This window comes from Caretta caretta, chromosome 8 (assembly GCF_965140235.1).
Source record: "Caretta caretta isolate rCarCar2 chromosome 8, rCarCar1.hap1, whole genome shotgun sequence".
Taxonomy (NCBI): domain Eukaryota; kingdom Metazoa; phylum Chordata; order Testudines; family Cheloniidae; genus Caretta; species Caretta caretta.
In genome coordinates, this window is record NC_134213.1 from 96540873 (window position 1) to 96564174 (window position 23302).

The following is a 23302-nucleotide window of genomic DNA, read 5'->3' on the forward strand; positions in this document are numbered from 1 at the left end:
TCACTAATAAGGAGCTGGGCACCAAGTTATCCAAAAACATACTAGAAGTAAAACCAAAGTGTGGTGATTGTGAAGGCCCACTGTCCCCCAAGACTTTATGCATAAAGCTTTATAAGGTGGGTTTTCTACATAATGCAACTTGGAACTATTGTGCTGTTTGCTTTGGAGTCAGGTACCCACTCAACACATTCTGTGCTCAGGTTCTGCTCTGTGTGGATTTCTGCTCTCCCAGCTGCTACATCCAGAATTTGCTCCTACAAACAGAAATAAATGGCAGTTTGTATATTCCCTCTTGGTGATGGTGGAAAGTTGGGAAAGTACTAACTATGGCTGGGTTCATTAACTTAATGCATGTGTGTATAATGGTACAGTTAAGCCACTGCAATGGAAGTTTATATTCAACAGCACACACTTACTTTAAAAAAGTCTTTATTTTCAAAAATTGTTAGGTTTTAAACCCTTAGATTACTTCATTTAAGAGCAGTATACTATCACATTTGCTTAGCTGTACGATCTTCTGATGAAAAAATAGCAGAAATTAACTTAAAGGATTTTGGTATGAGTAGAATCTTGCACAGCTCCATGCAAATACAGTGCCAGAAACTTCTTGAATGTGTCAGGTCGATAGCCATATATTCCAGGAGGAAACTGTGGAGAAGAGACTTGGATATTCAGTTTGTAGTGAACTGATACTTAACCAAGTAATAGTCTTATTTTACTCGAAAACAACTTGAAATATGGCAGTCTATCTGAAACAAGCCTTCTTTGACAGGCAAGTGGGTTTGAGTGTATTTCCATTGGCATTACACTGATGGGTGGGGAATTTACCTAATGAGATTGAAGAGTCTTCCTAGTCTAAGGGGAGCTGACAGTAATATTCTCTCCATTTACTTTATATTGAAGCTGACTGTTGCATGCAAACATACATTTCCTTAGTTACTTCACTGGAGAATAACTTTTCAATAAGCACAATGAAATTGTACATCTATGTAAGAGGTCTCCATTTTAGCAAGTTTAATATAAATTGCAATGCAGCTGAATACATGGATGGATATATATAAACAAACAAAACAAACAGACTGATAGTTATTCTCTATTAATTCAGTGTACCAAAGTTTTATCAGAACTAAACAGCCTATTGTCCTATCTATATCAATACCATCTGTACAAGCACCCAAGGCTCAAAATATATGTAAAGGGGCAGGATTTCCACTATATAATTCTGGTGAGTAAACTAGTTCTCTCAAGCCTGTTAACTTACCTTGACAACTCTCTTCCTGATTCCTGGAAGATACCGGATGTAGTCATACATATACTGATCAGAATCAATCCAGACAAGGTTTTTAACACCAGCGCTAGAAGCCAAGTCTGTTGTATTTAACTGGAACACCATGAACTGGAAAATACGACCCTCTGTACCAATGCTTTGTACTACTACCGGGTGTTCTAAAACTTTGGGATCATCCTGGGTGGAGGTAGAGGAAGAGTTACAACAGACACTGGATGAGAAGATGCAGAATCAGCAATCATTTGGTTTAAAGCCAGGACTTTAACAAATGTGTTATCTTGCCCAGAAAGTTACTCTATTCAAACAGGTTTTGAATATAGATTTTGCATTTAAATTAGGGCTGTTAACTCACACAATTAACAAAAAGATTAATTGTGATTAATTGCAGTTTCATTGTTAAACAATAGAATACCAATTGAAATTTATTAAATATTTTGGATGCTTTTCTACATTTTCAAATATATTGATTCCCATTACAACACAGAATACAAAGTGTACACTGCTCACTTTATATTTTTGATTACAAGTATTTGCACTGTAAAAATAGTATTTTTCAATTCACTTCATACAAGTACTGCAGTGCAATCTCTTTATCGTGAAAGTGCAACTTAAAAGGTAGATTTGTTACATAACTGCACTCAAAAACAATGCAAAACTTTAGAGCATACAAATCCATTCAGTCCTACTTCTCATTCAGACAATCACTAAAACAAACAAGTTTGCTTACATTTACGGGAGATAATGCTGCCCCCACTTCTTATTTATGGGACCTTTGTAGCCAGCATTGCAAAGTATTTACGTGCCAGATATGCTAAACATTCGTATGCCCTTTCATACTTCGGCCACCATTCTAGACGACATGCTTCCATGCTGATGATGCTTGTTAAACAAATAATGGGTTAAATTTGTGACTCAACTCCTTGAGGGAGAATTGTTTGTCTCCAGCTCTATTTTACCTGCATTCTGCCATAGGTTTCGTGTCATAGCAGTCTTGGATGATGACTCAGCACATGTTCATTTTAAGAACGCTTTTGCTGCAGATTTGACAAAACGTAAAGAAGGTACCAATGTGAGATTTCTAAAGCTAGCTACAGCACTCAACCCATGGTTTAAGAATCTGAAGTGCCTTCCAAAATCTGAGAGGGATGAGGTGTGGAGCATGCTTTCAGAAGTCTTAAAAGAGCAACACTCTGATGCGGAAACTACAGACCCCGAACCACCAAAAAAGAAAATCAGCCCTCTGCTGGTGGCATCTGACTCAAATGATGAACATGCGTCGATCCGCACTGCTTTGGATTGTTATCAAGCAGAACACATCATCAGCATGGACGCATGTCCTCTGGAATGGTGGTTAAAGCCATATGGGACATATGAATCTTTAGCGGATCTGGCATCTAAATATCTTGAAACACTGGCTACAACAGTGCCATGAGAACACCTGTTCTCACTTTCAGGTGACATTGTGAACAAGAAGCAGGAAGCATTATCTCCTGCAAATGTAAACAAACTTGTTTGTCTGAGCAATTGGCTGAACAAGAAATCAGGACAGTGTGGACTTGTAGGCTCTAAAGTTTTAATATTTTTGAATGCAGTTTTTTTTGTACATAATTCTAGATTTGTAAGTTCAACTTTCACGGTAAAGAGAGATTGCACTATCGTACTTGTATTAGGTGAATTGAAATATAGTATTTCGTTTACAAATATTTGCACTTTAAAAAGCAATCAAATATAAAGTGAGCACTGTACACTTTGTATTCTGTTGTAACTGAAATCAATATTTGAAAATGTAGAAAACACCTAAAAATATTTAAATAAATGGTATTCTATTGTTTAATAGTGTGATTAATTGCAATGAATTTTTTTAATCGCTTGACAGCCCTAATTTTAATTAAATATCATTCAACTGGCAATGGAATATAGATGTAAACTGAACTACATGTCTGTTCTAGTTTTTCATTTCAGTTACACACAAGACAGTTGCTTCACTGATTTCTACCCATTGCCAGTCTACTCTTAACCTTCATTAACACATTAAAATAATTGCTATTGGTATAATAAGGTGTTACTCTGAATTGGCAAACATCTTAATCAAAACATGTCTATAAAGGTTACCTATAAATCCCTGGCCTACAAAATCACTAGATATCAATGCAGATTTCAAAATATTGCAACGTCAGACTTAATAGAATTTACAGGCTCTCACCTCTAGGTCATCAGTTCAAATTCAATCCAGGTCAACAGTGACTAAGTCATTGCCATCGAGTGGCCTCTGATTCTCACTCCCGTTTCAAAGGGAGAGGCGTCCACATCACAAAAAGTCCACTGTGGTTGGCATCCTTCTTGGAACTTTCAGCTACAATGCTAAGGACTGAACTACCCACTCCCACCTAGTGTTCATTCTTCTAGGTCAGGATTGTGGCACAAGGATGGGATGGCATAGGAAAGCTTGGACCACAAACTCTGTGCTATATTTGTCTGAATTAAAACTCAGCAACAGATACCTCCTCTCTCCACAGTTAAGATAAAGTGCAGGTAATAAGTAAGTATTTCAACAATCTACCTTCAAGTCTGTGAGCTCCAATTTTGTACACTTGAAAGCAAAACTCTCTTTGCTGCTGGCTTGCAATTTATTCATCTCCAACCACCCCGGTTGTACTGCACCTTTAGATAATACCATTACAACAGCCTCCATGAACAATGACTTCTACTATAGAAGTAGTAAGGTATGACAGTCATTTTAATACGTACCCCATACAGAATCTTGGCCTTTGCCAGTGCATTGCCAAAAGCAAACATGAGCATTTTAGCCCGGAGTTGTTCTGGTCTAAATCGGACTGGACGAACATTGGCTGATTCCACAAAGTACAGAGTGTGAGGATGAGGGTAGGGATAACCCTCTCTAAAACCTGGGTTATAGGTAACCATGAGATACAAAAAAACAGTTTAATACAAAGTTAGTCTCTTTTACTCTCTTCAGTAATTATTAAATTTGTATTAACACAGGTTAGACTTACTGCTGTGAAGAACATGTAAGATACCCTATAGCAGCACTAGCCAATTGGCTAATCCATTCTCAACTGTACACCATCTAACCTCAGCACATGAAACATTTAAGGGAATGGGGAAGTTAAAGATTTTAGTGCTGTCCACTAGTACATAAATATTCAAGCTAATGTTTAAGTGCTACGTAACTTTTACCTGTATAATTTCGTTCTTCATATACATTAACTTCCTGAAGATCAATTGTAGGAGAGATGGGATGGAAGGTCTCTAGAATGTGGTTTTCAGTAGCCAGAATCTCATCCTTGGAGGCTATTGGCAATAATGGATTAATGGCATTCAAAAGTATTCCATTCATGCCACGAACCTGAAGAATAGATGATTCTGTAAAAAGAGATTATATTGCATGCACACATTAAACAAAGACTCACTAAACATTCATACTTAATTTAGAATAAATCTACCACACTATTAGATTTATTCTTCTATTGCTATAATTTTACTGTAATATGTATTCTAAGGAAAAGATGCCCTAGGTTTCATTTGCTAATGTTTAATACTCTATGGAAAAATGAAGCCATAGGCTGACCCCTGCAGAGTCAACCATGAAGTGTCACAATAGTATTACTGCAAAAATACTGATTTATTTTGCAAGGCACCTCTCTTTTCCCTCCTCCTCCCGCCCACGATTGTTAAGTAGCAGCCCAACTGGAGACAACATTTTACACAGAATACAAAAATAACACTTCTATTTATTTAGTTCACTAGCTACTGATCCCATGTAAGTGTGGCTTGAAAGATTGTACAGATTTCATGCACACACTGTAGTAAACAAATTATCAGTTCTTTAGGATTCTATCAGGATTACAAGTAAAGAGAAAGAGAGAAGTGTTTTCTACAAAAAAAAAAAAAAAAAAGAAAGAAAGAAAGAAGTTACTAACCTCTCTCCCATGTAGCCGCCACTTTGTAGTCTCTAGCCAACATTCTTTTAGCGAGGGAAGGATACTTGCTAGCCATTGTCCTACACAAATGTAACAAGTCTTCCAAGAGTACAGGGCTTTAGAATGAGACAAGGATTAGTAGGATAGGATACAAAAATGACTTTGAAAGTTATGAAATATGTAACGTTTCCAAATGGTTAATGCAGATTTGTTTAATACTTCAATCCATCTGACATACCAATCATGTTCCAAGTTGGCAATGATAATGTTTACTTTCAATTATTAAAACAATTGACATCTGTATTAGCTAGGATGTGATCCAAAATAGAACTAAGTTTGTACAAACCCACAGACTGTTACACACTTTGACATAAGATGAAAACAAGTTTTGAATATACTCACAAGTACAATTGTAAACAAGTGAGTGCTGGCAACCAGATAAACTAAATTCACCTCAGTAACATTAAACAGTAAATATAATGTTCTGCTGGTAATATAGTTTTAAAAAAACCTGATACTTTTAACGGGCTGTTTGAAGCAGAGCTGCCCTGAAAAGGCTGCAGTATAAGTAAAGATTTCTTTAACTTTTGAGGACTTACCAATAACTCTCTCTCTTGGGAATAAGTTCAGTGGTATTCCAGACACGTGCATGAGAAACTGCATTTTGTACTCGCTCATCCTGATTCTCTAGTTGGTTGGCTGGTTCATCAATAATACTAAGTACTTTTGGAGGTAAGCCTTCCATTAGCTTGGTCTTTGTTAGCCAGAGTGCTTGCCTTACTCCTTGGAGTCAAATCAAAATATATTTATTGAAGATATTCAGCAGTGTTACCTATGCCATAAATGGGTTAATATAAAAATGGTCTTTTACCTATTGAATCTTAAGCACTTATGCTACCACTAATATAGAATACTTCTCAGCATGACCAAGTTATCAGGAACATTAATTTTATGTAGTCTGACCACTTTCATTTATGTACAACATCGAAAAAAGTATGCATGCCTCATTAGCACCATATAAGTTACACCATGCAATATTTATTGAAAGAGGTTAGTTTATAAGTGTTTTTCCCTACTCATTTTTTAATTCTAGTATATTGGCTTATGAATTACAAGGAAACAAGATATGAGGGACTACGTATAGCACAGCAAAGAACGGGGTAAAAACATTTCTTTGCATATTATACTTAATGTTAAACATAAATGGGATCTTGCATTCTGCTGCATGCATAGTTCATCTGAAATTAAGTGCTGGTATACCAAAGGGAAAGAGAGCCTGTACCCCTTGCCAAAGTTTTAGCTTTCTGTTTAAATTATCATAGTAGCTGGGGCCCCAACAAAAGTCAGAGCCCCACTGTACACAGCCCTGTACCTTAAGGGGACATAGTTCCTAACCTGCAGCCCTTGCAGACTAATCCAGTATTTTTGTTGGTCCACCCTCCTGAGAAAGTCGGTGCTAGACTACTATGCGCACCACTATTCTTGTATACAAGTGAGCGGCGGGGGGGGGGGGGGGAAGAGCGCAGCAGAGCCCACACCCCACCACAAGTCAGGTTACAGCCACTCCAGCCAATGCAAAATGCCTTCTTGATATGAGCTGTTTTAGGACAACAAGCAGCCTCCACCTGAGTTATAGGTAGGGCCCTACCAAATTCACGGTCCATTTTGGTCAACTTCATGGTCATAGGAGTTTTTAAAATTATAAATGTCATGATTTCAGCTATTTAAATCTGAAATTTCAATGTTACAACTGTAGGGGTAGTAACCCAAAAAGGAGTTATGGAGGGGAGGTGGGTTGCAAAGTTACTGGAGGAAGTGTTGTGGTACTGCTACCCTTACTTCTGCACTGCTGGTGACAGTGCTGCCTTCAGAGCTTGAAGAGCAGAAGTTGTTTGCTGAGAGCCCAGCTCTAAAGGCAGACCGGCTGCCAGCAGCAGTAAGGATGGCATGGTACGGTATTCCCACCCTTACCTGGGAGCTGCTGCTGGTGTGGTGCTGCCTTCAGAGCTGAGCACCTGGCCAACAGCCACCACTCTCCAGCCACTCAGCACAGAAGTAAGGGTAGCAATACAGTGATTCCCCCCACAAAAAACCCCCACACTTGTGATCTCCCTGCAACTCCCTTTTGGGTCAGAACCCCCTATTTGAGTAATGATGGTCTCCTCTCTGAAATTCGTATAGGGTAAAAGCACACAGAACACCAGATTTCACAGTCTGTGATGTGTTTTTCATTGCCCTGAATTTGGTAGGGTCCTAATTATAGGCTAGGTCTGGCAGCTAGTTGTTGCATATTATTGTAATTGTCCCTTGACTGCTACTCCTGCTCTCTCAGGCAGGCCCTTCTACACCCCTCCTCCCAATCTAAGGTATGTATATGACCCCAACACTTGTAGCATCTGAGCACCTCACAACCTCATGTATTTATAATAGCGCGATGGGGGCGGGCAGGGCAGGGCAGCAGCTGTTATCCCCAGCTACAGCAGCGGCAGTGAGGCACAGAGCTGCAGTAACTTGCCCAAAGTGACCCAGGACAGCAGTGCCAGCTCAGGGAACTGACCCTGGCTCTCCCGAGGCTGGTGCCCGAACCGGGGGCCGCCCTTCACCCCACCCCCACCCTGCTGCCTGCCCAGGCAGGGCTGGGCGCTGCTGCCCCCTCCCACCCCCCGGAGGCCTGGCTCACCCACCCACCCAGCACCTCTCCCCCGCGCCCGCTACCTTCCAGCATCTTGGTTCGCTGGTGGCACACGTAGCAGACGCGCTCCTTGTAGAGGGGCATCGCCTCGTAGCGCGGCCCCGGGGAGTGCCGGGGGTCGTGCCAGCCCCGCTCCCAGCGCGGGTGGCGGGGCCGGGCCAGCCAGGGCACGAAATACTGCTTGCCCGCGTAGGTGACCTGCTCCAGCCCGGGGATCTGCTCCTGCACCGGCCGCTTGTCCTGCCAGCTGCGGGGCAGCGGGGCCCCCTGGGGCGGCCCGCGGGTGGTCCAAGGCGTGCGGGGCAGCGGCCTGCCCGGGGCCTGCACAGTCTTGCCGCGGTGCGGCCCACGCGGGCCCCACGCCCGCAGCGCCCCGGCCGCCGGCCTCACAGGCCACCACAACCCCGCCATGCTCGGCTCCCGTCAGGGACTCCGGCCCTGGCCCTCCTCGGCCCAGCCACCCGGAAGAGTCACCGACTGGGGGCCGCCATTTTCCCTAGCGCGGGGCACACCGGGTACGCAGCGCGCTCGCTCGCTATCCCGGCGACTGGCGGCACCGCCGGCCAATGACGCCTGCGTGAGCCCTTTCTGATCCCGCCCTCCCGACGAAAGGGGGCGCGGCGCCAGTCGGGCTCTGGGGGCGTCGAATGGCGGGGGCGTGGCCTAGGGCACGCGGCCGTTGGTAGGTCGCGAGCCGGAGGATGGCTCAGGGGCAGGGTGAGGAGCCGGGCCTGAGCGGCGGGCGGGATCCCGGTCGGTCCCCGAGCTACCCCCGCGTCCGGCCCAGCCGGGCCCCTGGCCTCCGGGGGCCCCCAGCGTCCTCCGCCAGCCACGGCCCGTGGGCGCCAGCGGCCGCTGCCGCAGCCTCTGGGGGGACCTGGTGCGTGGGGGGCTGGGCAGAGGCGCCCCACGCCCTGGGGTGCCCACCCCACCTGGGCTATAGAGAGTCGTGACCGGAGCGGGGCCGGGCCCTGCCCCGCCAGCTGCGGAGTCAGCAGGGTTGACAACTTTCTAATCCCACGAACCCGCACACCCCTGCCCCGCTCGCCCCGTCCCCCGCCCACCCGAGCTCACCTTCACCGGGCAGGGGGCTTCGGCTGGGGATGCAGGCTCTGGGGTGGGGCTGGGGATTTGGGGTGCAGGGGGCTCTGGGCTGGGGGTGGGGTGAGGTGGGGGCGTGAGGGCTCCGGCTGGGGCCAGGGATGGGGGGTTTGGGGTGCAGGAGGGGGGTCTGGGCTGGGGCCGAGGGGTTCAGAGTGTGGGAGGGGGCTATGAGTGGGGGAGGGGTGTGGGCTGGTATAGGAGGGGGCAGAAGGTGGGGGTGCGGGCTCTAGCTGAGGGGGTGGGCTCTGGGGTTGGGCTGGGAATGAGGAGTTTGGGGTTCAGGAGGCGACTCAGGGCTGGGAGTTGGGGTGCAGGCTCTGGGAGGGTGTTTGGGTGTGGGTGTGGGATGGGGCTCAAGCCTGGGGTAAGGAGTGGGGATTGTGGACCTTATTAGGGAGTTTGGATGCAGGAAGGGGTTCTGACCTGGGGTAGGGGGTTGGGGTGTGGGAGCGGTTTGGGGTGTGGGCCATGGCCATGCAGCTCTTACCTCAGGTGGCTCCCAGAAGTGGCCGGCATGTCCAGCTCCTGGACAGAGGGGCTAGGGGGCTTTGCGCACTGCCTGCTCCTGCAGGCACTGCCCCCACAGCTCCTGTGGGCCGCAGCCCTCAGCCAGTGGGAACTGCGGAGCCAGCTCTCGGGGCAGGAGCCAGTGGCCGCCCCTGTGCCTAGGAGCCAGACATGCCGGCCACTTCCGGGAGCTGTACGAAGCCAGGTCAGGCAGGGAGACTACATTAGCCACACTGTGCTGCTCACCAGACTTTTAACGGCTCGGTCAGCAGTGCTGACCAAAGCCGCGTGTGTTCTGGTCAAAAACTGGACACCTGTCAACCCTAGCTGAGGGGCCCATTTTCAAGCCTGTCTCTGCCATGGCACAGGCTGGAACTGTCCATCCATGAATGCAGAGTTTCTCCCATAATCCTGTGACTCCGGAGCTGGGGCTTCAAGAGAGCTGCCCTGCAATCTGCCCTGACTCTGGGTCCCACCAACTGGGATGATTAGCTGCCACCTCCCATAGCTACAGAGAACAGCAGGCTCCCAGTCTCGCCTTTGCCTGGTAGCACGATGGAGTTGCGTGGCTGGGCTGGACTGCAGGGAGAAGATGGATTTATCATGCTACAGCCATACCTGAATCACAGAGCTGAGGGGCATATTGAACGCCCTCCCCAAACACTGCTCCTGTGTTGTACAGGCCCCTTTTGCCTACTCTCAGTCCAGATTGGAAACTCACCAAAGCAGAGACCTGCCTTCCCTAATGTCTTAGGCTCTTTTCCATCAGAAAAATAGGGGCATAGTACCTGCTCATGCTGAGCACCCATGACTCCTATTGACTTTGCTAGGGGCGATGGATGCTCAGCGTGTTGCTCCCTCCAGCTAGACTGCTAAAATCAGTGGCCGCTTTTCAAAATACTGGCCTTAGTGTTCCATTTCTCCATCAGTAAAATGAGAATAATAATATGTTTGTCACAAGTGTGAAGATAAGTTTTAATGCTCATAAAGCACCATGAAAATGGTTATAGGTGTTAAGTATTCTTCAACGCTGCCACTTGTGGTTTTATAATTTTCCTCATGTTTGAATGATAGAGCATTAATAATATCTAGCTCTTATCAAACACTCTTTAACAGTATATGCCAAAGCACTGAGAATAATATCAAGTTTAGCAATACATTAAAAAGTTATGATGTTCCACAGAGGTCGGTTTTGGGACTTCTGTTGATAGGACATGATCTAGGACTGTCTAATATAAGGATATTTGGATGGGGAGTTAAAGATAATTCTACCAGTCCTTGCCCTCACCTACTTATTCGATCTCTAACCCTGTAGCAACTCTCTTGCTCACCAAAATGGCCCTTCACGCGACTGATTTCACTAAACATTGCTCCCTGTCAAGTTCCTCTCTCTAACCACCACCTATGTTTCTCCAGCATCGCTTATCTTCCAGCCTCCCAGAGGTTGGACCTCTCTATTAAAAGCTGGGGCAGCTGCAGGCCACATTTTAGAATGTTACTTTTCACGTTGAATACAGCACTTTAATAAACAAAATAAAGAAGGAGGGGATTTAGAGAAAGACGCAAGATAAAGATGGGACCAGAGCACACCCTGTATTTATCTTTAATGTAGGCCCACAGAGATAATAAATTTTAGGTCACAATGCTCCTCTTTGGTTACTGAAGCTGAGTCTAGGATTTAAAAAATATAGCAATTTATATGAATACTGAGAACATCCACAGTTAAATTCTTTTTTCTGTCTAATGTGTACACAGTACAGACAATTATTCTGCTGGGCATAAACCGGTCACCAAACTGATAAGGGGTTTCTTACACCTTCCTCTGCATCGTCTGGTATTGGCCACAGTCACTGACAGGATACTAGACTTTGTAGGGCATTGGTCATATGCAGTATAACAATTCTGTGTTAAAGTAGAGGATTGCAGCCACTAAATGAAGATGGAGCGTTGCTTGTATCAAGTTAGCTGATGTGTCTTCAGCTAGATAAAGTTTGGATGCCTCCTGAATTAAATCTTCAACATATTGAGATGGATGTCTCTAAAGCAGCAGATAGCTAACACCAGATTCATGTGTGCCTCTTCCTTAAAACAAGTAGCCCTGTGAATGATGCTTGGGTTGTGTTTTGTAGGTAATGAGTGAAAGTGAGGATGACTGGCTCTCTCTTATGCCTACTGAACCCTTGCCATCTCAGTGCTGTGGCAGTGGCTGCAAACCGTGTGTCTATGATGTGTATCAGAAGGAGCTAGCCCAGTGGGAAGAAGCCAAAGCAAAGAAAGACAGAAGCCTCCTGAGCAAACAGAAGGAGGAGGTAGGGACTTTAAAGGCCTTTTTCATAGCATCCAGTCAGTCAGTACTTTTATCACATTTGTGTTTGTAAGCGTTTGATAGCTGTTTGATAGCTGAGGGTGGGGTGATCTATAATGGTCTTTTACTAGAAGAATGTAGACTTCCCCCACAATATCTGCTGTAATGAAAGTTCCGAAACTCTCTGGATTTCATTATGTACCTCATTAAAGTGCAGTTTCTGGTGCCACTGCAGCAAGCTCACATCACATGAAGGTGATACAATAAGGATAAAGCTTGTTTGTGCAGGAGAACTTTCTTTGGGGCCAGTCTGAGACTGTGGAATGAACTCACCCAGAAAATTAAGGGCCATCATAAACTTCACCATCTTCCACTCCAAGCGCAAGGCGCATTTTTTTGAACTTGCTGTCGCTAACATAAATACATAGCAACATGTAAAGTCCTCTAAAATCCTACCAAACCAAGACACCTTCCTGCACATACGTCTTCCTTTGGGGAGAGGATGAGAGAACAAACAACGCATGACAGGTGTTACGCACATTTTTAATGCACTACTGAAAGTGTTCAGATATTACAGTGATGTGCCCTGTGTAGAATAGAATAGGTGATGATTCCACAGCATGAGGCAACAAGTTTTTAGGGAAAAAGGCAGAGTGTTGGCATCTCTTCTACCATGATAGCATTCACTGTTCACCTTGGACAACTTTTATTTTACTTCATTTTCAAGTTCATATATTGAGGATAAAAATTAATATTTGACATAGCATTCAATTATTTGACTCTTCAAAACATAGTTTTATTCCTGTCAAATGCCCTTTCAGATATATCCAACCATGCTGGTAAAGCTGGAGGTTTCTACTAACATAATCAGCAGTGAAATAATTAACGGTGTTGGTTTTTAAAATGGTCATCACTGGAGTTCAGCGCTAAGTCCCCATTAGGATTTTAAGCTCTCTTAGAGCCGTTTCTACTGAACTCTCTCTGCACAGTCAGAAAGACAGCATTGCACTGAGTCACGTTTAGAAGGTTTTCTTCCTGGTCGTAGGATCGGAAATCTAACTTTTTTTTAAAATGACATCTTAGATTTTGAAAACAACACTGCAAAAAACAAACCAGCAGAGAGACCCTTAAATCTGTGCTTTTCCCTAGAGTTTTCAAGGCACATTTTTCTGGGGTCCTAAGTTTCACCAGCTCTAAATTCACACACAAGGTTTTTTAAAAATAAAAGTGAAATAAAGGATGCTGTCCACCCCAGTAATTGCTTATTGTTGTTCTTGCAGAGTAGTAATTCAGAATTAAATCCAGATACATTTACTGCGTTCAAGATAAGCTCTGTGGAACAGCTAACAGAGGACACCTGCCAGTATACATTTCAGCTGCCAGGAAATAGCAGCCTGGGATTGAGTTTAGGACAACATATTGTGTTAAGGTACTGTCCCTGTCTCTAATTAAACAGGCTATGTTACATGACTTAACATGCAGTTTGTCAATATACAAAGATTTCATACCAAGTAAATCAGCATTTCTGTGCTTCTGTAATGATACAGTTGAAAGAACTCATGAGTTTAAGTTTGTTAATTTTATGGTGAAAGCCACTCCATAGCTTCATTTTTACCCAACATTAGCTTTGTGTTGGTGGTGGGGAAAGAGAACTAAGGGTGGCTAAGGAGAGCAATTAACAGAAGGAAAAAGAGAAAAAGTAGTCATTTCAGCAGATGATTTATATCCATGTAGCAGCATGAAGGCAAACTGCTAAATCAGGAGTTCAGTGTTAGGCCCTGTAACTTGGGGTGGCTAAGCACAGTGCAATATTGTATCCAAAGTCTGTGTGCTTTGTGGCTGATTGCCAGCTGAGGTCAGGAAAAACATTTGCTCCACTGGCATAGTATTTGCCAAAAAGGGGCCACATGGGAGGAGCTGTCATCTGTGCTAGTTTCTCATGGTGACCACTGTCAGATACAGAAGAAGGTCAGACTGTAGGCACCATTGATATGTATCAGTTATTATATATTTACTGGATGCTGTACAAACAGTGAAAAACAGCCCCTAGCCCAAACAGCGTACAATCCAAATTTACCAATATAGCATTCCTCACGATACTGCACATTCATCTGCTCCACACAAAATGTCTGTTACTCTCCTTTGTCGGATTTGTCTGGGGAAGCTGCATGTGCGACATAGGTGGTGCCATTGCCTAGAGAATTGGAGGAATACTAGGGAGTGTCATAAAGGGTCTGCAGAGAAATCTGAGGTTATTTCACTCCCTGGATGTGTAGCTAATTGAGGGAACATCTGTCTCAGCAAAGGATGACCCATGGGGAGGAAAGACTGCTGTTTGTTTCAGACAATAGCCTTTGCTCATTGCTCCAAAGAGTATAAATCAGTGATTCCAGTAATGGTTTCCTGTACCATCTTTTTTTCTTCTCAGAGGGATGGTGAATGGTTTGGAGGTTCAGAGAGCTTATACTCCAGTTAGCCCTGTAAACGCTGAAGGATACTTTGAAGTTTTAATAAAAGTAAGTAGTCTATATTAGATAAGATTGTAAACAATTTGGGACTCTGTTGGCAATTGTGCTTTGCTGATAAGAGTGGTCATTTCACGTACACAAAACTGAAAGAGAAAAGGTGTCTTGTAAATAAATGATTTACAACATATTCCCTATTAAGTGATCCTTACAAAATCAAGGCCAGAGTTTTGCAATTGACTATGGTGGGAATAGGATTAGGGCTTAGTTCTAAATCCTGTTCATTCAATCCCTGGGGGAATGATGCCCCTCTGGTCCTGTTTCACCCCTAAAGTCTGTCATGTGAGTGCAGCGTCAATGCCAATGGAGGATTTTGAAAGTTTGTGATACAGCAGGAAATGAACCCAGCTCTCCTGCATCCCTGGTCAATGCCTTTATCACAAGATGAACCTTCAGCAATTAGGCTTCTTGAGGGGTTGTTTGCTTTAAGGACACTTTTCAGGGAAACTGAAATTTTCCTGCAAAATGTGTAGAACCATAAAGCATCTGTTTTGTGGTCTTCACATTTAGAAACTGATACTGAGACCTGTTTGGAGTGAAATCCTGGCTCTATTGAAGCTAATGGCAAAGTTCCAATTGACTTAAACAGGGCTGGGATTTCACCCCTCGACTTAGGTGGAAGTTTTGCCTGAATAAGGACTGTAGGACCAGAGTCATCAAAAATAATTATTTTTTGAAGGAAATCAAAATCAGTTCCATCTTTCTCGTCAAATTTACATATCTCGGCTAATTTCTGGAGGGGGGGGGGGAAGGAGGATGAATTTTACTCCACGTGTAAAATTCTGAGAGCTACAGCTTCCAGGCAGATTAGAGTACAACCTCTGCATGTCTCCCAGGAGTTTATACTTTTGAGGATTTATTATTCATTTGTATGATAGAACGTAGTCCTTTAGAAATGTGTGTAGCTTTGATAAAAGACATTTATGGGTGGGTTATTTCACTATTGTGGCAATCGGGGAAAAGTGCTACATTTGAGGTGCATTAATAGGATACATTTATAGGTTGACTGTGAAATTTCATGTATACGTGCTTATTACACAGGTTTTGCGTTTCAATAATAATAGTAATGATTGTAATAATACCTTTCCTTTATATAAAACCTTTCATCCCAAAGGGAACTATAGTGATTCTCTGGCAGTAATAAAAGACCTGCAACACCTCCTCAGAAAGTACCCATTTTTATAACTTGCTGTGTAGGTTGTAGTATATTTCACACTATTCAGGCAATTTTGGGAAGTACTATATTATTATTACTGTGCAATCCAAGTACAGTTCAAACCCCTCTGTTTCTTATTGTTACACTATCACGTTTATGATATTACAGTTTAGAGTGAGGGAGTTGCTATTTACCATGCATAACCCTCTGTAACAGGGTCAGCCAGCTTCTGAGCACTCCCCTTGTGGCCTAGGGTTACTCTGTTTCCCCTTCTTCGGGGCCCCTTAAGAACTGCACAGTCCACAGTACTTAAAACAGTCCCCTTCTGGGATCCAATTTATTCAGTCCTCAGAAACACATTGCCCTCCAGGCCCCAACCCCCATTCAATATCTCTCTCCCCTTCAGTAGAAAGTCCCCATTCCTCTTTTCCAGAGCTGGGTCCTAATTTAACAATCACTCCCGTGCTTTACTTGGCTGGAGTTCATCCTCCTGGCTCTGAGTTCTCATGTTCCCTGCAAGAACCTTTCCTCACTCTCTACCACAGCTTCCTGCTGCCCCTTATAGGGGAATCACCTGTCTTTCTCAGGGCCCACAGCACAGGTGGGCTGGAGCAGTTCCTTCAGTAATCAGAGTTGGCTAGCCCTAGGCCTCTAGTCCTTAAGTGCCAAGCCATACTTTTACACCCTTCTGTAAGTAGTTTTATCTATGTATATATAAAGTCTGCTGCAGTTTCCACGGTATGCATCTGATGAAGTGAGCTGTAGCTCACGAAAGCTCATGCTCAAATAAATTGGTTAGTCTCTAAGGTGCCACAAGTACTCCTTTTCTTTTTATAATGTTACAGTTTCTTTTGGTGTAAAACTGAGTGTAGAAGTTTTCACCCCAGGAGATATTTTTTCTTTTTGTTTACAAAAATTAATTATAAACCAGTTCAGACATTTCTCATTTAGATTGAGAGGGGATATTTGGGTGTGGAGAGTGTTTCAGTTCCAAATGCTTTTCCCCCAGTGCTGTAGGGAACAGGAAGTAAATGCTAATTTGCTACTGCCTTATACCTTGTGTTGCCATTTATGTTTGTGGCAGGTGAGTGTAAGATGCTTACCATACAAACCGTTCTAATCTGATAACATTTTCCACCCACTGTGCATAGGTGTTAAATGACTACCCAAGATGCAAGCCCCATTGAATGTAAAATGTCTCTGATAGTATCTTACAGCATGGATGCCACTAGGGATGGTAACAGGACTAACTGGATGATCCCATAGTTTTAGCGTTTTCCTTTGTGTCCTCCTCTATTGCAGGCAAGCTCTGACTCCTGTCAGTAACAAAATAACAGTGTTTTCACAGTGGTTTTGTACCCGTTAGGAAAAAGAGCAGTTTTTGTGAATGCCTTTTTTAGTGAGGTTCATGTCAATATTTTTGTAAAATCTCAGAGCATCCTTTCACATTCAGATGATCTGTACTAAAAATACCCATTTTAACATTTCAGATGGGAAACCTGACTCTGGTTCAGTAGTTACTTGCTGTGCCATTGTAGCATCTGGGAGATCTGAAACAAAGTATACAATATGTGGTGTTCATTTGAATATCAATACCCAGAATGCACTTCCAGCTCCCAGTCATTTAATAACCATGTTACGTGGCTGTGTTCTGAGCTCTGGAGAACACAGGAAAGCTTGCTGTGCTTTTGACTATGAGGAGTTCTTCTTTGTGTGCTTTGTAAATGAGAGTTCTGATAGGCTTTCGTAGCTTCAGAAAGCATAGGCTTCATAAGTGTGTATTGTGTTTACATTATATTCAAGCTGGATTTAATCCAGTATCATTTCAGTTAAATGACTTTGCTACTGTTACAAGTTTATATTATTTTGCAAATAGAACAGTCATTTTTTAAACCCCTGAAATGTTTCCCCCCCTTTTGTTTAAACAGAGATAATTTTGTAATTAACTTTAAGCTGGGAAACTTTCCAGCAAAGTATAATTATTCTTTCCTTTTGTGTGATTTTTTTAAATAGTGCTATGAGGCTGGGCTAATGTCACAATATGTAAAATCCTGGATTGAAGGAGACACAGTCTTTTGGCGAGGGCCATTTGGAGGCTTCCCATATAGCCCTAATCAGGTTAGTTATATAATAAATACAGAATGGCTCAGCACATGGCAGCTCACTTTGTGTAATGTACCAAAGGGAGATTGTCAATTAGATTACTATTTTGATTATTTGAAGGATTTACACATTTACTGTACAGTGCTACAGCATTTAAAGTTGATTGGAGTAAATGGATCTTGTTAGAATGCAAAATATGTAAGGAGGAGGGAGATTATAAAACACTAGCAGGGGTTGCTGACCATCCTTTTTATTAGTGTTGAAACGAAGAAACCTGGTCAGAGTTATCACCAAAAATTAGTGCAAATTTGTTTTGTATCACTTTGAACTACATTGATGTTCAAGACCAAGTTTGACCAGAGCAGAGGTGTCAAACTCCTGGTCCCAGGGCCAGATCTCAAGCATTTGATATATTTATGCGGCCCATGACATATCATCAGATTATGCAGACTTCAGTGAGGTGTGCAGTTTTATGTCCATGATGCTGCAAATAGTGATCCCATGTATGGATGCCAAACCCCCAGCAAAAATGACTATATCAAATTTTGGAGAGATTTCCCACAAACATAGGGACTGTTACTTAATCCCCGCCTTTTTGATGAGATGTAGAATTGTGGCTCTGGTCGTTAGAGATCCCATGGCACTTGCAACATAGGAGTGTGAAAACCCCAGGGATCTGGCCAAATTCCAGGTAGAGCAATTAGATTCTGCCTCCTGAAATCCCCCCTGCTGTTTCAGTTGGGAGTTATTCTTCACTTCTCCTTCAGAACTCGTGGATCAAGTTTATGCTGGATTGCCAGAGGTGACTGCATCCTAACAGAGGGTGAATCATCCCTGTAAATACAGCTCATAAAACACATTCTGACCCTTGGGTGAAAGTCACCATAGAAGCTCAAACTGTTTATTATTATTTATATTATTTATGAATAATGATAATAGATGGAAAATATTTTATGAGTTCTGCTAACACCTGAAAATAAAATTCCCTTTTATTTTTGCATTCAGAGCTATTTGTTACCAAAATACAACAAAACTTATCTTACTTTAAAAGTGGATATAGCTCAGCAATTTAAATAGGTCATTCACAATAAACTGGACAGTCAAAATATATCGCAAAATAGTCCCAAAACACTATCTCTGTGCCCTGCTTCTAGCCTGCTCAGCTAATTTACCAATTCATAAATTAGAATAGGTTTTGCAAACTGTACCACGGGGAACCAGCCTTACTGGTACCCTAGGCACCTATAGGACCTGGTTTGAGCGGTGCTAAGCACCCCTGGCTCCCACTGTTGGCAGTTCCAAAGAATTAGTATACTGTATAAATCAGTGGCCTGTATAAAAGGAAGCTGAAAGTTTCATAGCACTTAGGATAGATTTGTTCATAAAAGATTGGCTCCAACTTCCACTGAAGTCAATAGGAGTTGGAGTGGGCCCTTTAGTTTGCAAACCTATTCTCAGTCTAATGGAGCTTTGGGCTTTGATTTCCACAGGCCACTAACTTTTCTGTTGGGATACAGCTCAGATGTCCTCAATCCAGCTCTTGAATGAGAGTGATTCATTTGGCTGTGAGCACTTCATCTGATTTTGTATGGATTCGTAGGATTTGCCATTATCAGATCCTACCTGGTAGTTCATCCAGTCCGATATCCAGTCCTTAGCCATGGCTAAAGGGGGCAGGCCACCAGACTGGGAATCAGGAGACCAGGGTTCTCGTGACATGCTGTGTGAACTCGGGCAAGTAGCTGAGGTCCTTCAGCTCTTCTGAAAATCAAGCCCTCCTCATGCCTGAACTTCCTAATCTATAAATTGGGGATTATAATGCTCACCCATCTTTTGTATGTGCTTTGAGCTCTGTGGATAAAAAGTGGTAAGTATTACTATTATTTGTTTGGAATGTCCACTGCTGCTGAGGAAGGTAGAGAACTTCCATAATGCACCAAACAGTTGTACAGAGAAGGAAAGAGTTCCTTCCTGCAGCGGTCCAAACCACACTCTACAACATGTGATCTGAGTGCTTTCATCTTTATCTCAGGGCATGTCTACAATGGAAATATAAACCACTGCTGATAAGGGGTGTTGACAAGGGGTGCAGCTGAACTGAGGCTCAACATGTTTTAGCTGAAATCAAGGTTAAAACTCAGGGGTATGTTCATATCCAAGAAAAAATCGTTTTCATTTGATTTTTTTTTTAAATCCTGAAAATGTTTCTGTTGAGCTTGGGTTTTGTAAAATCTTGCCTTTGAAAAAACTAATTTTTTTGCGTAAATGTACCTGACACAGTCCCCCATGAGAGAACATATCTGATATTATAGGCCTGCTATCGCACCCTTTCAGAGGAATGGAGTAATCTAATAGGTTTTTCCATTTCCAATTACTATAATCCAATCAAAATCCTCCATTTAATTTCTAGTATGGAGAACTTCTTATGCTTGCCTCTGGTACTGGCATAGCACCAATGCTCCCCATCCTCCAGTACATAACAGAAAATGAAGATGATGAAACCTTTATAACCCTGGTTGGTTGCTTCCAGACTTTTGAAAATATTTATTTGAAACCTCTTCTCCAAGATCAGTCTCGATACTGGAATGTCAGAACATGTTACGTCCTTAGCCAGGTAACATTCTGATATAAATACACTCATCCCTGGGTTCTCTGTGGTGAACAACTCTCTGCCTTCTCTGCTTTTTCCTCAGTGTTATCTAAGTTGATTGCTTACCAGTGGACAAGGCCATGTGTTGATCCAGTAGCATCTGTCTGATAACATGTTCTTAAATCCTGTTCATACTAACTAGCAGACTTTCAACTGTATCACTCACTAGTTGACCTGTCTTCACAAAGGTTCTGTTAGGAAGCTCCCATTGCCCTGTGTCCACCATGGAATATTTTCCCCCTCCAAATTGATCATTGCTGCATCTGAAAAATTGTATTTATAAAACTCTCAGCTCCCTGTGAAACTCACAATAAACAAACTGCACCCAAAGGATCTTCTTTTTTCAGCACCCATGCATTGATTTGTTAGCTCCTTTCATTCGCTGCTCACATTCATTAGCTAGTTTCAGTCATCACAAATGTTCACTGCTAGCTTGGTGTCTCACCTTACAGCATGTATCCACCCAGCTATTCATCAACTCATCTCACGCTGGAGTCCTCTGATGAAGCCAATGTCACATTTATGTGTAAAAATGTTGGGGCCACATACTTAAAGTTGCTAACTATACCAAATTCATGGACAAGAGCCTACCTCTAAAGTAGCCTTCATTTTCAGGGGCGCTGCTCATTTAGTCTCAAATTTATGTATGTTCCACACAAATCTGGTGTTCCCTCACTTTTATTGTTGAAAATTATTAACATCAGAAATAAAGATTCATTGCATTCAGATTGTAGAAAGTTGTTTATGCTAACAGTGTGAATCACACAGCATTTTAAGTTTCCTGCATGTATAATTTTTTGTGTCCCTCATTGTGGAACTTTGGGTCCCACATTTAGCCAGTTTGGGCAATGGGGAGTAGAACTTATGACCTTCTGCTCCTAAAAACCTTTTTGCAGGGCAGCCACCAAAGAATAAGATGGTCACAAACGTTGAGGAGGTCTTGAAATTCCATCCTGTACAGGACAGTGGTGCCTGTTTGACACTAATCAATACATGGCAGTCCATACTTTTTTTTCTCTTATCTTGTCTCATTGTGATTTCCTCTCATAAGAGGTTTGTTCTAAACACCAAGTTGTTCAGCTTCCTTTTCATAATTCTATCTGTCTACTTATCAGTCAGTTTTATATGGTTGCCCATCATGGTAGTATGTGAGCACCTTCCACATAAAATCAATAACAATAGCAAAGGCCCTAGTGGACTTCATGGAATATCTGGCATTTCTCCCTTTTCAGGGTCAAAACTCTGCTTGGGGTAGGGTTTTATTTTTGCAGAGGGGGGCTAGGGGGTTGGGAATAGAGGGAGGTTTTCATATTGTGAGTGTCACTTCTGATGGGAAGGCTGACTCAAAGAGGAATGTTTTGCAACATTTCCTAAAAATGGTCAGATTCTGGATTTGCCTGATCTCCTCTGAAAGATTGTTCCACAGCCAGATCCCCTTGACAGAGAATGCTTTGTTTCCAGCTCACACTTGATTCATCCTGGGCTTTGTGATTTGCATTGTCCTGGAAAAGCACAGCTGTGGCAGTGGTTCATTTACATCAATTATTGACCTGGAAGAAACCACCTTGATGCATTCCTGAAGGGTAAACTTTCAGATGAAACACTGTCAAGGGAGGTCGGATGTTTGGTCTAAGCATTAACTCTTTAAAGTATTAATGATCCTTTTTTTCTAAAATAACTTGATACAGTGTAAACTTTTTGTTTTTCCAGGAATTTTCCCTGGAAAAACTTCCTTGGAGCTATCAAGAAAACACACACACTGGCCGTATAACTGAGAACTTGATTAAGAAAATGATAAATTCCTGTAGAAGAAAGCCATTTGTGTTGATTTGTGGCTCAGTAGCATTTAATGAAGATATGACTAGATGTTTGAAAGCCATAGGACTCAAAGAGGATTCCTATTTTGTATTTTAGCAGTGTGTTCCAGACCTGCTTCCTCTGAAAAGAAGTGCAGACCAAGCATGCACCTGTTTGCTGTTTCCTATGCAAACATCAATTTGAACTTGTCCTTTGACCAGTTTGGGTTTCTCGTGCATATATTTTCATATGTTTTTGTATAAAATATTTTATACAGTGTCTTTAATATAATTCTTAATATATTATTTTAGAAATCCCTACAGGCTAGCTGACAGACCATACTTGCTACAATAACTTGGCACAGCCAGGAAAGAGAAGAATGATAGTGGAAGCAGTATCTCAGAGTTTCATGAAAGAGACATTTAACATTACTTTTACCTCATTTTTTTGTGTCATCACTTTCATTTTGTAATTAAAAAGTAGAAGGTAAGTAACTCTGCTCCGATCTGTGCATCGTTGTCATGGCACTAACACCCTGAAAGCCATTTGGGTCTATCATGTCACTCTGCACTACTGGGAACTCTTAATCCAGAGGTTATTGCCATAAGGGACATTAAGTGTATGTCTACACTGCACAAAAGACCAGGCTTTGATGCAGGTTTGAACCTGAGCCCGTTCCAAATCAGTCAGATTCAAGTCAGCAAGCAATCAGGACACAGGTCCTAGGACCTTCCTAGGGCGGTGGGTCAGAGCCCGACTCCTGTTGTGACTCAAGTCCAAGCCCTCTCATTTTGCAGTGTGAACATAGGTCAAACCGAAGGTCTGTGTAGTGTAATAGTATGGATGCGTTAACACAGCTATGAGACCTGGATCCAGCAATTGTAAACCCAGGTTTACAAAGCAGTGTGGATGCTCAAACACGGGCTTGGAAACACTGAGTCCACGAGCCTGGGTCCCGGAGACCCAGATTTACAATGCAGTTAGACATACCCTAGTACTTCTGGTCACTGTGCATTTATGGAGCCTTGCCTCATGATGTATTAATGCACTGGTATGGGTTTGCACTGTATACCCAAAAAACGTAAAATCCTTTATCATTTGTGTACAACACTTCACATGGAGAATAAAAATGTATCCTAAAAATCTATTTGAGAAAGTGTGTGCATGATGTTCTAGCTGCTGTTAAACCTCAGTTTCTCAGGGATGATGATTATTTGCTTTTCTTGCTCCCAAG

At 42.7% G+C, this 23302-nt stretch overlaps 2 protein-coding genes across 6 annotated transcripts; one reads left to right on the forward strand and one right to left on the reverse strand.

Annotated features, from left to right (window-relative positions):
* Nucleotides 1–412: 412 nt before the first annotated feature.
* On the reverse strand, nucleotides 413–8443 carry MRPL37 (mitochondrial ribosomal protein L37). The gene is made up of 7 exons (XM_048861249.2): nucleotides 7945–8443; nucleotides 5829–6012; nucleotides 5230–5345; nucleotides 4487–4672; nucleotides 4037–4194; nucleotides 1262–1465; nucleotides 413–648 (listed from the first exon to the last, which is right to left on the reverse strand). The coding sequence occupies exons 1-7, from the start codon at nucleotides 8330–8332 to the stop codon at nucleotides 544–546; spliced, it is 1341 nt and encodes a 446-aa protein (XP_048717206.1). The 5' UTR covers nucleotides 8333–8443; the 3' UTR covers nucleotides 413–543.
* An 89-nt stretch (nucleotides 8444–8532) lies between these two features.
* Nucleotides 8533–23215, forward strand: CYB5RL (cytochrome b5 reductase like). 5 transcript variants are annotated; one of them, XM_048861251.2, is made up of 7 exons: nucleotides 8533–8603; nucleotides 11662–11841; nucleotides 13118–13266; nucleotides 14266–14353; nucleotides 17532–17636; nucleotides 20032–20235; nucleotides 21982–23215. In XM_048861251.2, the coding sequence occupies exons 2-7, from the start codon at nucleotides 11665–11667 to the stop codon at nucleotides 22183–22185; spliced, it is 927 nt and encodes a 308-aa protein (XP_048717208.1). In that variant the 5' UTR covers nucleotides 8533–8603; nucleotides 11662–11664; the 3' UTR covers nucleotides 22186–23215. The 5 variants fall into 5 exon arrangements, with proteins under 5 accessions (XP_048717208.1, XP_048717209.1, XP_048717207.1 ...); XM_048861252.2 differs by having other exon boundaries at nucleotides 8539–8638; nucleotides 22380–23215; XM_048861250.2 differs by having other exon boundaries at nucleotides 8547–8638.
* Nucleotides 23216–23302: the final 87 nt, after the last annotated feature.